The sequence below is a fragment of the Crocuta crocuta genome, unplaced genomic scaffold (genome assembly GCF_008692635.1).
Source record: "Crocuta crocuta isolate KB4526 unplaced genomic scaffold, BGI_CrCroc_1.0 scaffold190, whole genome shotgun sequence".
NCBI classification, from domain to species: domain Eukaryota; kingdom Metazoa; phylum Chordata; class Mammalia; order Carnivora; family Hyaenidae; genus Crocuta; species Crocuta crocuta.
The window spans coordinates 7,078,671-7,094,485 of record NW_027527955.1 but is presented as its reverse complement, the minus strand read 5'-3'; the positions used below and the strand labels follow the sequence as shown (position 1 = coordinate 7,094,485).

The 15,815-nt window shown below is 40.8% G+C and overlaps 1 protein-coding gene across 1 annotated transcript in view; it reads left to right on the top strand.

The window, feature by feature from the left end:
- Positions 1 to 15,815, top strand: part of LHFPL6 (LHFPL tetraspan subfamily member 6) — a 246,405-nt gene that overhangs the window by 209,314 nt on the left and 21,276 nt on the right. Inside the window, exon 2 of the mRNA XM_077752663.1 lies at positions 7,352 to 7,450. Coding sequence (XP_077608789.1) covers positions 7,352 to 7,450 — 99 coding nt within the window. The remainder of the gene's footprint in view (positions 1 to 7,351; positions 7,451 to 15,815) is intronic.

The following is a 15,815-nucleotide window of genomic DNA, read 5'->3' as shown; positions in this document are numbered from 1 at the left end:
ATCAAGGTGGTCCTTGTGCTCTCTCCAGCTCCAGCCCTCTTATACCGGGGACCCCACTGTCTCACCCAGGGGCCCCTCCCCAACCTGCCTTTGCCTACTGATCTGCAACCAGCTTGCCAAAGCCACAAGGCACATGCAGTCTACACAGGGGATGTTCCAACACAAGGCTACTCCTTCAAGACCTGGAGAGGTGGCTGTCCTGCCTGATTCATAGAAACAAATACAATACAGAAAGTCAAACAAAATGAGACAAAAGAATATGTGCCCAACAAAAGAACAAGATAAAACCCCAGAGTCAAACCTTCATGAAATGGAGGTAAGTAATTTACCTGATGAAGAGTTCAAAGTAACAGTCATAAAGACAGTCACCAAACTAGGGGAAAATAATGGAAGAAATCAATGAGAACTTCAACAAAGGGTTAAGAAATGTAAGAAAGGACCAGTCAGAGCTGAAGAATACAATAACTGAAATGACAAATACACTAGATACAATCATGGACAAATGAATGGATGCACAATCTGGAAGACAGATGGTGGAAATCAATCAGAACATTAAAAAAAAGGAAAGAAAGAAGGAGAAAAATAAAAAAGAATAGTTTTTAAAACATGAGGATTGTTCAAGAGACCTCTAGGGCAAAATCAAGTGTACTAACATTTACACTATAGGGGCCTAGAAAGACAAGGAGAAAGGGTCAGAAAACATATTTGAAGAAATAATGGCTAAGAATTTCTGTAACCTGGGGAAGGAAACAGACATCCAGGTCCAGGAGACACAGAGAGTCCAAAAGAAGATGAATCCAGAGAGATCCACACGAAGGCATTCAGAATTAAAGGTAAAGTAGTTTCCTAGACAAGCAAACACTAAAGAAGTTATCATCATTAAACCAGACATGGATAAATTCCTAGACACGCACAATTTTCCAAAATTATGAAGAAATAGAATATCTGAATAGACCTATTGCAAGTGATAAAATCGAATTAATAACTTAAGAAAAGTACAAAAAACAAAAGCTCAGGATCAAATACCTTCACAGGTAAATCTACCAAACATTTGAAGAAGAGTTAGTACCTATCCTTCTCCATTATTCCAAAAATATTTAAGAGGAAGGAATGCTTCCAAATTCATTTTATGAGACCAGCATTACCCTGGTACTAAAACCAAACATTGATGCCACAAAAAATGAGAATTATAAGCCAATATTCCCAATGAACGTAGATGCAGAAAGCTTCAGCAGATTATTAGCAAACTGTATTCCACAATACATTAAAAGGATTGTACACCACAATCAAGTGATTTATTCTAGGAATGCACAGCAGGTTTGCATCTGCAAATCAATCAATGTTGTATGCCACATTAATGTGATATATCACATTAACAAAACCAAGGATAAAAATCATATGATCATCTCAATAGATGCAGAAAAAGCAGCTGACAAAATTAAACTTTCTTTTTTGATTAAAAACAAAATCTGTCAACAAAATGGGTATAGAAGGAACATACCTCAACATGATAAAGGGCATATATATGATAAACCCACAGCTAACATTGTACTCAATGGTGGAAGGCTGGAAGTTTTCTTATAACATCTGGAAGAAGACAAGGATGCCCACTCTCCTCACTTTTATTCAACATAGTATTGAAAATCAGTCCATGCATATATGGTCAATTAATCTATGACAAATGTGGCAAGAACATAATGGGGAAAGGACAGTCTCTTCCATAAGTGGTGCTGGGAAGACTGTAAGAGAATGAACTGTATCACTCTCTTACACCTTACATAAAAATCAACTCAAAATAGGGTGAAGACTTGAATGTAAGACCTGAAACCATAAAATTTGCAGAAGAAAGCATAGATGCTTCTTGACATTGGTCTTGGCAATATTTTTTTGGACTGGTCTCCTTAGGCAAAAGCAACAAAAAATAAAACAAATGTGAATTTTATCAAACTAAAAAGCTTCTGCACAGCAAAGGAAACTATCAACAAAATGAAAAGACAGCCTGTGGCATTGGAGAAGATATTTGCAAATGATATATCCAATAAGAGGTTAAAATCCAAAGTTATATAAAGAACTTACACAACTTGATATAAAAATAAAAACAAAAGACCAAGGTTTCTGGCTGCCTTAGTTGGTACAGCATGCAACTCTAGATCTCAGGATCATGAGTTTGAGCCCCATGTTGGGCATGGAGCCTACTTAAAACAAAAACAAAAACAAACAACCCAGTTGAAAAATGAGCAGAGGACTTGAATAGACATTTTCCCAAAGAGCATATATAGATGACTCACAGGCACATGAAAAGATGTTCAAGTTCACTCATCTTCAGGGAACTGCAAACCAGAACCACATGATATATCACCTCACACCAGTTGGATTGGCGGTTATCAAAAGCACAAAAAAGTAACAAATGTTGGCAAGGATGTGGAGAAAACGGAACCCTTGTGCACTGTCGGTAGGAGTAAAAAATCAGTGCCGTCATTAATGGAAAACAGTATGGAAGTTCTCAAGAAATTAAAAGTAGAACTAGCATGCAATCTAGCAATTCCATTGCTGGGTATTTATCTGAAGAAAATGAAAACCCTAATTCAAAAAGAGATATGTACCCCTATGTTCACTGCAACACTATGTATAGTAGCCAAGATATAGAAACAACCTAAGTGTCCACTAATAGATGTATAGATAAAGAAGATGTGAGATATATAATGGAATATTGCTCAGCCGTAAAAAAGAATGAGCTCTTGCCATTTGCAACAATATGGACAGACCTAAATGTTATTATGCTAAGTGAAGTCAGGGAAAGACAATATCATATGATTTTACTTACATGTGGAATCTAAAAAAAAAAAAAACAAATGAACAAACAAAAGAAACAGAACAGATTCACAGATCTAGGGAACAGATTGTTGATTACCAGAGAGGGAGGGAAAGGGGTTGGGAAAAAAAAATAGGTGGAGGAGATTAAGAGGTACAACCTTTTACTTATAAAATAAGTCATGAGGATGCAATGTACAGCATAGAGAATATAGTCAATAATACTGTAATAACTGTATGATTATAGATGGTAACTAGACTTATCGGGAAGATCATTTCATAATGTATAAAAATATCAAATCACTGTTACGTACACCTGAAACTAGTAGGATGTTGTATTGGGTAATACTTCAGTGATGATGAAAAAGATGTTCTTACCTGTATGTTACATTGTCTCTAACTTGGCTTCACAATATAGTACTTCAGTATGGACAATAAAATGCTAGTTGGCTCCAATCAACATGCTAAGGGTAATTGGTTAACAGTTGGAGTATTCACTTCAGAAATTCACACTCCAGGAAAGATTAATTAGCATAAATTCCCTAACCAGAGACCACACCACAGAGGGTTAACATGAAGCCTTCTAATATCAGTCTATACTCCCTGAGGCTTATTAATCAGTATAAGCTGTAATAGAGAGAACTTGTTTTTAGAGAGAATTTTTTTAATGTGTTTTTTTTTTTATTTATTTCTGAGAGAGAGAGAGAGAGAGACAGCATGAACAGGAGTGGGTCAAAGAGAGAGGGAGATACAGAATCTGAAATAGGCTCCAGGCTCTGAGCTAGTTGACACAGAGCCTGACGCAGGACTCGAACCCACAAATTGTGAGATCATAACCTGAGCCAAAGTCAGACGCTTAACCGACTGAGCCACCCAGGCGCCCCTAGAGAGAATTTTTAATTGAGAAAATGAATTTTGTGCAAGTAATAGGGTAAGATAGAAAGATCTGTGCCAGCACGAGCTGGGCATATACCGGCCAGAGTCTGACCAATGAAAGAAACCACTGTAGGTATTTCGAGTAGAAAGGAATGCAGTCCAGGGATTTAAAGTTTCACAGACCTCTTAGGTTTGGGGAAGTGAAGGCCAGAGAAGAATTCAGGAAATCAGGAAGTACAGGGGTAGAAAGAAGCTATAATGGATGATCTGCCCTGAGTGGGTGATGTTGAGGAGGCTGCCTGACAGCCACTCCCCAAATCTTATGTCTATGGTCTACAAAAAGGCAGGTCTCTAGTTGCAGCCACCAGTGGGGAACTGGTTTATTTTTCTCTTTTACCTTCTAAATCCCACACAAGCATTTCTCTTTGAGAGAACATGAACTAGAATTTCTGCCAGGAGAAGAGTTTTGAAATGTAGTTTCTTGATCTCCAGCCCTACCTAGAGAGGGAGAATCTAAAAGATCAGGGATGATTTTGATTAACAAGCAGGATTAGGGTTAGGGGATAAAGATCTCTCCAGCCCTGCGTCCTTTTGAGGTAGCCTTTTAGGTCTAGAATAGCCTTCTTCAATAGTATTTGCTGCAATTGTGAAAATAGTCTACCTTTGCCCTGTGCGGTGTGGTAGCCAACTGTGCCCTGTGGCTGTCAGGCACTTGAAATGTGGCCAGTTCAACTGAAGAAATGTTTTTTTTAGTTTAATTTTAATAAACTTAAACTCACGACATGTGGTTCATGGCTACTGCATTGAGCAGTACAGCTCGAAACTCTCTTTAGTCCAGGGCCCCCTCTCCCATTCCTTTAAATGAAAGATATTGCCTCATCTAAAGTGTCCTAAACCTGCTGGCTGAAGATTTGTTGTATTTACGGTATGTTGAAGGTACTTGTTCGAATGACTGTGTGATGGGTTTGGGGAAGAGGGTTTCACTGAGCTTGCAGAATTGGTCATCTGACTGCTTTTTTGTGCCAGCTGACTAAGAAACATCACTGTATATTTGGCTGAATTTAATCTAGGACTTGCTTTCTCCAGAACATGCAACGAGCAGAAAGGTAGTGGGAGGGCACCAATGTTTACCTAAAACTGCAAGAACCAATTAGATTGATAGGTTTGCAACATACGTTTTTCTCTCAGAAATGTTTCTCAGACCTTTATAATCTGCAGTATGTTTGCTGTTAGCACACCTTAGCGGATGACAAAACACAAAAATTACATAAATATTAATATTTAAAAACCCAGATAAGCTAGTCGCCATCCCCTGAACACTTTTTTTTAATGTTTATTTATTTATTTTGAGAGAGAGCGAGAGTGAGTGGGTGAGTGCAAGCAGGGGAGGGGCAGAGAGAGAGAGAACCTCACAAACTGAGATCATGAGCCAAAATCAGAGTCAGATGTCTAACCTACTGAGCCACCCAGGTGTTCCAAAGGCTACCGATTTTAATGTGAGCTATGCCCATGGTATTTTTTTAAATCATGCACATTACATACATTTCTACGTATGAAATTGTTCTCAATTTGTATGGTTGAATCTATGGCTCATAGTGTTTCACAAAGACAGCTCAATAGAACCTTGTCTGCCAAGCGTTCTACCGCTTAGAAAACCACACTCCAAATTGCTCCACATATAAAATCCTCTCTCTTCAGTTTCCCAAAGTGCCTGGCATCATGCAAATCAAAACAGGCACTTTCATGGGTATGTGACACATTTCCCTGCCATCTGCAAAGGACATTAGCCAGTGAGGCTTTTTATCATTTGTTTGCCTATCCGAAACAGAGAAAACTGATGATTTAAATGTTACAAGTTTTTCATTTGTTTTACATTTGAAAATTTTCTCTTTCTGCACTTGTCATCATTTTAAAAATTGCTCCCAAGTACTCAAAAAATAGTGTTCCTTATTAATTTAAGAAGTGAGTATCATGGAAATGATACCATGTTATTTATTAAACATTCATGGAACCCACTTCACACCAACTTTGGCCTCATTCATTCTCTCTTCACCTGGTGGTGGGTAACACTCATCTCGAGTTGCCTTCAGAGCGACGCAAATGCTTTCTTAAGGAAACCAGTCACCAGGCATCTGCTTCGTCGGCAAAACCTCATACTGTTGCTTTCTGAGTTAGTTTTCAGCCTCGACACAATTCATATTGATCTGACTGCATCGAAGGCATCCCGGAACTAGTGATATGCAGTTCCGATGATTCTTTGTAGGCCTTCCCTCGGATCGCAGGCCCTCAGCATGAAATGGCTGTTTTACTGTTGACCGAGGGACAGATTGTGAGGAGGGGCCCCAGGGTGGGAAATTTGTGTCAGTTCATGGGGGGTGTCTGTCCACACAGCTCAGCGTAGAGGTTGGGGAGGGCTTGGGAAGCAGCCCCTCCTTCGGTGACTGTCAACAGGCTGTGTGGATGGGTTATAACCGCTCGGGTCAGCTACCAGGAGCAGAAGAAGCAAAAGGGGAACAGAAAGGGACACAAATACAGAAACTCTTGCGAGGCATTTGGGACCCCGTCATTCCACCTCTGTGTTACCACGTGAGTGGATTTTCTCATCTAAGGGGCTCCCTCCCTCACACCTCATACCCACCTTCTCTGGGACAGGGCTGGTGTTCTCACCACTCAGACCACCTACGTGGTGGTCCTCCTGGCTCAGCACACTTGTGGGACTCACAGACGATGACAGTCCTCGCTGACTGGTGTGACAGGATGGTGCTTTCAGATCAGCCCTCCGATTCCAGTGGTGACTAAGTCCCATCCAGCTTCTGGTGAAAGCGTATTAGCCTTTGAGGCAAAACTGCAGACGCACCAACCACAGCTGTCAGCTCAGAGTGCCCGGCCCTGGTAACTTCATTACATTAAAAGAAAACCGCCACCTTCTTCAGTGTAATTGTCAAAACGTTTGGTTTTAGCTGCAAGGAGGACTTAGATTATTATATACATATCTGTCTTCTAGATTATTTCTGAGACAGATGAGCGGTCCCTGATTCTCAACTTTTCAACGGAGTTCTAACAGTGTACAGTTAATAGGTCCAATCGACGTGCCGACGCAGTTCATGAGAATCTCTATGCTCTCTCTGCCCCTAGGCAAAATTGGATGGTGCTGACACATTCTATTTGGATTCTTAAATTGGAAAAAAAAAGAAAAAGAAAAAAAAACCCCTAATGTATGATGAAGTATAACCTATCAGGCACTTTTGCTTGCTCTTGACTTACTTGTTTACATGGATGGATGGTGGAATTCGTGGGATTTCTACAAGAGTGATTTTAAAAAGCTTCTGAAATGTATTTCTTAAACAGGATTTGCAAGGCTTTTAATGCTTTAAAAGGCAAAGTTGGAATCAAACTGAGCTATTAGGGTTTTGTTGTTATTGTTTTATTTTTTGGGTTTTTGGGGGGTCCCCCCCCCCCCTTTTAAGCAGACTTGAATCAATTCCAGTACCTGGAATCAAACTGTCCTTAGATTGCTTTAAGGAGCAGTGGCTGGTGCTTTCCAAAAAGCAGACACCATATTCTTTTGCTATGTTGCTAATACTGATTTTCCCTTCCGTGCTGCTGCTTTTTGCTAGAGATGCCGAGGAGTACGAGTAAAGCCCTCTTGGCCTATCTCTTTCAGGCTTGTTGATCGGTGCTGGCTGTGCCCTCTACCCCTTGGGCTGGGACAGTGAGGAAGTCCGGCAGACTTGTGGCTACGTTTCTGGCCAGTTTGACCTGGGTAAGTTTCCTTCATCGATGACGCTCCTTTTAGAAAAGAATCGTATCTGACCTTCCATAGAAGCAGAGACTGGAGGAAAGATAAGGGAGAAAGCCATACCCTGTACTACAGCTAGTAGTCGTGTGTAACAATACACATATGTGCACTTTTCCATTTGTTTAGTGAAATTATTGCCAATCTACCGTTTGCCTGAACTGTGGGAAGTATTGTGGATACAAAGCTAAGAAATAGCCCCTGCTCTGAAGAGTTCATATGCATTGATCAGTTCACTCAGAATCATGTATTAATTACTTATTGCATGTGCTAAAAAGAACTCTGTGGAATTTACAGTCTGCCTAAGAAGAGGAGGCAGACAAAATCACTAAGGGCTAAGAAATCCAAAGTTATCGCACTCCAGAGGAATGGACAGCTTTGTGGAAGTGCTGTGTCTTGAACAAAGTCGTGCAGGCGGGTTGTCTGGCAGTCGACAGAAGATGTTGCAAACCAGGAATACAGCATAAGAAGGGCATCGGGGAGGAATGAGAACAGTCCATCAGGAGACCTCAGAGATAGGAGAAGCAGGGAGAGATGTGGCTGAGTAGTTGGAAAGTCACACACTGCTGAAGGGCACCTCATGACTTTGTTTTCTCTGTACTAATCAGGAAATTTCAGATATTTTCACAGGTATTAGCTGTAGTGTGTTCTACTTAGCAATCCATTAAAAAGGTTGCATTGTACTGTATGGTTTGCATCATTTTAACTTGTACTGATTGGATTATGTTTCCCCTGGTTGATAAACCTAACTTTTGCTCCAGCACTTCCTTATTTCTTTCTAGTTAGGCATTACGTATATTCCAGCTTCTATTATTTTAAGGCATATTGTAATGTAATGAAAGACCTACTGAAAGTGAGTCTTTTCTTTATTGAATTATTTTCTGAGGATGTTTTTCTGGAATCAGTGTCCCTACATCAAAGATTATTGCCAAATCATAGCAAATATGCTTTCCCCCAATATAAGGATAGATACAGTTTTTGATGAGGAGTTCATAGTGAGGTACTAACTTAAACATTTGCTTCTCACATTAAACATTCTGCTCTAAGAATAAATATTTGAGGGAGTTGGTCTAATGCCACTATTATGATTATGTCCCGTATCGTGATTTAAAAATTGTATGGTAGGGGCACCTGGGTGGCTCAGTTGGTTGAGTGTCTGGCTTTGGCTCAGGTCATGATCTCATAGTTCGTGCGTTCAGCCCCCGCGTTGGGCTCTGTGCTGACAGCTCAGAGCCTGGAGCCTGTCCTTGGATTCTGTGTCTCCCTCTCTCTATCCCTCCCCTGCTCATGCCGTCTCTCTCTCTCTCTCTCTCTCTCTCTCAAAAATAAAACATTAAAAACAAAATTGTATGATAGAACTTCTGTGAAAAAAATTTCTGTCAGATACTGAGGAAAAGGGACCAATGTGATACCATATCAAGGTTCTGTGGATTTGAAAATAAAGCATGATTTGTTTGACTCATTGCTCATTGGATGACAAACACCCCGCTTCCCTCAAAATAATACTAGTTCATTTGCTGGGAAAGTTGGTACATTAAATACTACTAATTTGCATGGATAAAAAGTAGGGAATTTCTGACCACCCCTTCTTTCCTCTTTAATAAGGCTTTCCAAAGTCTGGATTGGTTTGTGATTGTCATAAATGCAAAGGAAAATGCTGGCATNGGGGGCACGGATCGCACTGAGCGGTCCCATTCAGTTAGCCTCGTGCACCATGCACATACTACCTTCTCCGTGTTGTGTCATGCCGTGGATTTGGTGGCAAGCAATCTAACCTAATCCTGGTCAAATGGTGCTGTCAGGGGAGGGGATACGAAGGGCCTCGCAGGGAAAGAATGTGTAAACTGAGTCCAAACATGGAATTCGTAGTTCAGCAAGGAGCAGATTTCATAAAGACTCACATTTGTGATTTTAAGGTAATGTGGTAGGAGTCTAATAGAGTCTAAAAATCCCTTTTGCCTGGCTGCCTGGGTAGCTTTGTTGGTTAAGTGTCCAACTCTTGATTTCAGCTCAGGTCATGATACCAGGGTTCGTAGCCCCAAGTCAGACTCCTTGGGATTTCTCTCTCTCTCTTTCTCTGCCTCTCTCTCTCTCTCTGTGTGTGTCTCTCTCAAAAATAAATAAATAAACATTAAAGAAAAGAAAATGTCTTTTTTCCTTAGCAACGATATTTGGAGACAATTTCTGTGTGTGCCTTGAAAACAATTTCATAAGACTATTGATTATTTCTCAAGAATTATGTGCAAAGCTTTGGAGCAGTTTCATAAAAATACCCTCTATTGCAAATCAGAGATTGTTACTGTTTACCTTTGGATCATTCTTTTTTATGAAGAAGCAAGGAGGATGTTTGAATACACTTATTTTCAAAACAAGGAAACCAGAGTACATGCAGGCTGCATAATGAATTTCTGAATTATGCAGCTAAAATTGTACAGCTTGCCTTGATGGTAGCTTTCACCCTTTAGCATTAGAATCAGAGGTTGACTTGTTTCTTTCATTTGTGTTTTATTTATTTTTTATTTAAAAAAATTGTTTTAAGTGTTTGTTTATTTTTGAGAGAGAGAAAGAGAGAGAGAGAGAACACGCAACCAGGGGAAGGGCAGAGAAACAGGGAAACACAGAATCCGAAGCAGGCTCCAGGCTCGGAGCTGTCAGCACAGAGCCTGATGCTGAGCTTGAACTCGCAAACCATGAGATCATGACCTGAGCTGAAGTTGGACACGCCATGGACTGAGCCACCCAGGTGACCCTCTCATTTGTGTTTTAAACAAGTTATCTCAGGTGATTCAGGTGCAAGGGACCAGCTGCCATCCTTTGAAACAAAATTACCCCAATTTATAAAAACAATTATTTTTTTTTTTATTTTTATTGGGCACAGTTGATACACAGTGTTACATTCCTTCCACATGCACAGCACAGTGATTCAGCATCTCTGTATGTCATGCTGTGCTCACAAGTGTAGCTACTGTGTGCCCCTATATGACACTACTAGTCATTGACTATAATCCCTGTCCTGTGCCTTTCATCCCTGGCTCTTACTCATCCCATAACTGGAAGCCTGTATCTCCCACTCCCCTTTACCCATTTCGCCCATCCCCCTACCCCCTTCCCTAAGGCAACCTTCAGTTTGTCCTCTGTAGAGAAAGATAATTCATTTTTTGTACTTTGCTAGAATTTAGTTGAATGTTCATTTTGTTTTATATAAATTAGGGGGCTTTAGCTTTAAGTTACAGAGAGCTGATTCTAGCCAGCTTACACCAAGAAGATGTTTGCCATCTCTTATTATAGCAAGGCCAGAGCTAAGGTGAGCGGCAGACTTGACTGATCCAGGCGCTCAAAGATGTTGTCCAGGGCCCAGGTTTTTCCCGAACCAGAGACCTCTGCCACTTGCGGGTTCTTCTCCGCCCTTAGTCCCACTGTCTTCAGTTTGGCTTCACCTTGAGGCTAGTTCTCTTCTCATGCCCAATTGCACTCGGCACTTGCAGCTTGTTCGTGTCACGTAAGAGAGGGAGAGTGTCTCCCCAGTCCCAGTAACGGAATAAAAGTGTCTCTTCTCAGTCTGACTGGGCCAACTTGAATGAATCAGAGCTGTCAGGGGTTACCAGGTACAAAACGGCTTCTTGTGGCCGAGCTTAGATGTGTTCAGAGGTTTATAGAACCAGATTTTACTGAGAAGTAGTGGCATTTGTAAGTGGAAGATGAGGCTACGAACAGAAAAGGCATCTCCGTCTGTCTTTTTTGTTGTTGGCCTTGGTGCCCTGTTCTTCCATCATGAAGCCTGTGGCTGCAGATTAAGGGTCAGTAACGGCTTATGCTGTGTAAGTGTTAACAATGGTGAATTTATGTGTTACTTTTTAAGAGGAAAAAGCAGTACAAGTGATAAGAATACTATGTAATGTAACACAGTATCTTCCCATAATAAAAATCCAGTAGATGTTTGCTGCCATTATTCATGTTATTTGTACAGGACCATTTTTACTTTTTTTTTATATATATATTTTTATTTATTTCTAGGAGAGAGAGAGAGAGACAGTGTGAGCAGGGGAGGGTCAGAGAGAGAGGGAGTCACAGACTGAAACAGGCTCCAGGCTCTGAGCTGGCAGTCAGCACAGAGCCCGATGCGGGGCTCGAACCCATGAACCGCGAGATCATGACCTAAGCGAAAGTCGGACGCTTAACCGACTAAGCCACCCAGGCGCCCCATGTACAGGACCATTTTTAATGAATATTTGCTGATTAGTCTTTTTTTCTTTCTTTTGCATTTCATAACAGTAAGTTGAGATTTACATGTTAAGCATAAGGTCTTTATAATCAGGTTGTCCAATTGATTGAATTCATGCCTCGGAGATATTTTCATCCACCAGACTTTTCTAATTATATCCTTATGATCAAAAGTAGTGTTTCAATTAATTTGTCTCACCAATTTGCCAAGTAAATTTGAGTAATTATTGCTTTCATTTTGCTATTTAATTTGATTAAGAAGCCATCATGTTTCCTGTTCTTGAAATTATGCTCTTGGATTCTCAAGAACAGTCCCATGAACTCCGAGAACTCAGAGCCTGTCAGCTCTGTTGAAAAAGATGAGAGTCTGTTTCTTCCAAATTTTCAGTCCAGTGAAGAAATCTCTTCTAATCGAATCTAAACAATGACCATGTCTCATCTCTTTGGACACATCCCTTTCACTCCTGACTCATGTTTTCTCTCCTTTCAAATCTAATTGCACTTGAGAAAAATTAATTTGCAAGTTATAGTCAGTGGGAAAAAATAAGAACAAAAAGAAAATTTGTCCAAGTTGCTAGAAGTCCTTTAGAAGCCTGTGTTCCCTCCCGTGGCGTGCTAGCACAGGCGGGTGGCGGCCAAACCGAGCGGCCACTGTGAGCCGAACCAAGACCCAAACTGGGGAGGCCCAGGGTACTCGCGGGAACGCTCTGGAATGTGACTCTAGATGTGCTGGGAATGTGCCACGGGCAGAGGAAGGTCTACACGGCCAGTGCTGAAGGGATGGGGCAGTGCCTGGGCCACTCCAGAGGGAATGCAGCCAGCTTGGCTGCTCACTCAGCCTACTTCGGGGCTTCTTTTCATGAGAAGGGTTTCCGCATTCATTCTAAAACGGGAGGCGAAGAACCAATTCAGTTCAGGGCCATGAATACCAGTGTGACCATGGCAACAATAACAGACCATGCACATTTCCATTTTAAGTTATACCTTAGTCAGTGCCTCTAGTACTGCTTTAGCAAAAAGTACCCCATTCTGTATAATCACAGATCCAATCCTGTCTGCCTCCCTAAACACATCTTTGTATGTTCCAGATGAGCCTATGGGACAGGAGTTTTGCAACTTAAGTGTCTAGCTCAATGTTTGGCCCAGAGAAGTATTGCACAGATTTATTTATTTGACAAATATTTATTAAGCACGTTCTTAGGGCACCTGGGTGGCTCACTCGGTTAAGTGTCCAACTTTGGATCAGGTCATGATCTCACAGTTCATGGGTTCGAGCCCCGCATCGGGCTCTGTGCTGACAGGTAGCTCAGAGCCTGGAGCCTGCTTCACATTCTGTGTGTGTGTCTCTCTCTGACCATCCCCTGCTCACGCTGTCTCTCTCTCTCTCTCAGAAATAAATTTTAAAAAAAACATTTAAAAAAATATTAAGCACGTTCTTGGCATCAAAAATTGTGCCACAAACTTAGGCAAACTTAGGACGAAATTATGAATTAAGATAAACATGATCCTTATGCATATCATGTATCTGCCATCTATGAAATGATTACCCAAAGGGAGGGAGGAAAAGAAAGAGGGAAGGGGGTGGAGGGAAAGAGAGGGAAGAAAAAGGCATGGGAAGGAAGAAAAGCGGATGAGAGGGAAGGAAGGAAGAAAGCCTATTGCTAATTTTGATCTCCTAAAGGGAACCTGCCATCATGTTTCTATATATACTGGCCAGTGATAACACGGGGAGAGCTATGGCCTTACTCTCCAAAGGAATATGGCTGAACTATCTCCCAGAAGAAAATCAAGTTAACGGTCATCGTTTAAAGAATGAAATGCCCTGAGAGATGAAAAAGAAAGAGCTCTAAATTCTTCCCTTCCTAAAGTCTTTTTTGGTTTGGTTATTTCAGAGCAGGATTATTCCCAATCTTGTATGAAGCCTGTCTTAAAACCTAATTCAGTGGCTTCCCGTGATCTGCAGCAGTGGATTCAGTGATTATACAAAAAGGTAATTCTCTTTAAAAGCCTGTGGGACATAATATTTCTTAAGATATGGCCACCGCACTTTTGAGAAGAATAGGCTAGTCTGTCTTTTAAAGATTCTTCTTAAATGTTTTCATTGTTATCTCCATTATAACCAAAAATATGAGCTGCCTGGGTGGCTTAGTCGGTTAAGTGTCCAGCTCTTGATTTCGGCTCAGGTCGTGATCTCACCCTTCCTGAGACTGAGACCTGCATCGGGCTCTGTGATGACAATGCGGAGCCTGCTTGGGATTTTCTCTGCTCCTTCCCCCTTCATACTTGTGTGCCCCCTGCCTCAAAATAAACAAATAAAATAAACATAAAAAAATAGATACACCTCAGTGGCCTGCCGTTTTAGATAGAGTGCACTTAAGGAACTTTAGGAAATTCAACTGGCTCTTCTAATTATTCTTTTGTACTAGATGCTCTTAACTATTTCTTAGTATGTTCCACTAGAATAATAATCTGGGGGGTAGTAAAGCTCTAATTTTAAATTTAACTATTTTTGATGCTTTAGATCCTCTCTCAAGAATGAACTTTGTTCAACTAACTCTATCAATGATGTCCTTAAGAAAGAAAGGGCAGTTAAGATAAATTGGCTATATGAACATCATCTTGAATAAATCTATAGATTTTATTGAAGTTTCCTGGTAGTTGAGGATTTGGGAAATAATCTGCTAATTAGGGAGAAGAATCGATCCCCTCCTCTCACTCCAAGCTACCCCTTTGGATGCTGTAATTAATGCAGCCCCCTTGAGAAGCCGTCTACTTGCCCCCTGCCCTCCAGGAGATTATAGTTGAGAGATCTGTCACAGATTTATCTTAGAACATTCTTTTATTAAATAGTAACACTGAGGAAAGACCTTCTAGTGAACCTTCCAGTTGCTGGGAGATTTGTCTACACATACATTAGAGAAGAGTTCTTTCAGATCTTGATAATAAGATTCTTAATCTTGGGAGTATTTCTGCCCCAGAGTTGAGAACTCAAATGTTTTGTAACCTTACTCTGTATTTTTGCCTTTGTTTCATAACAGAAGCGAGAAAGTAGCCACTTTTCCTCCTTTGCAGGTCTTTTTTTAAGAAAAGGCCATTTGTGGGGGCGCCTGGATGGTTCAGTCAGTTGAGCGTCTGACTTCAGCTCAGGTCATGATCTCACAGTTCGTGGGTTCTAGCCCTGTGTCATGCTCTGTGCTGGCGGCTAGCTCAGAGCCTGGAGCCTGTTTCGGATTCTGTGTCTCCCTCTCTCTCTGACCCTCCCCTGCTCACGCTATCTCTCTCTCTCAGAAATAAATAAAAACATTAAAAATTTTTTTTAAAAAAAGAAAGGGCCATTTGTAAACATTACTCATTAATAACATACCAAATGTGTTTTAGAATAAAGCCAAGAATATAAGAAAATAATCAAAAGACTGATCTGACTTTTTTTTAGGTTTATTTATTTATTTTGAGAGAGAGAGAGAACACAAGCAGATGAGGGACAGAGAGAGAATTCCAAGCAGGCTCCACCCTGTTAGCACAGAGCCCAATATGGGGCTCAATCTCACGAACTGTGACATCATGACCTGAGCCAAAATCAAGATTTGGATGCTTGACTGAGCCACCCAGGTGTCCCAAGGCTGATCTGACTTCTAATCTGATTTCTAATCTGGTAGAATATTGACAAAGCTAGTTAATATAGAGGATTTGTAGAGAAAAACTTATTTATGAGATATTTTCAGAAAAATTCATTTGAAATGGATTTTTCCAGATAAATGAATTTTCCCCTTAAAGGAGTAGTTAATGGAAAAAAGCGTGGGCTGGTGTCTATCCTAGCTTCACTCCCTTATAGCTGCTTGCTTCTGGACAAGTTATCTGGCCTCGCAGAATTTCAGTTCTTCAGCCTCTAAAACTGAATGACAACCACCACTTCAAGGCCTGTTAAAAGGATTAGGTATGATGAAAGCGGAAGGTGCTTTGAACACGGAACAAGGAAGACCTACAGTAAATATTAGTCCCGCCTTTCTGCCTTAAAGGCCAATGCAGTTCCTGTTTTAATCCTGTGTTGAAATAGTTTGAGGCTGTAGATGTATTAGAGCCAGTATCCATCCTTTTAGCCAGAATATATGAA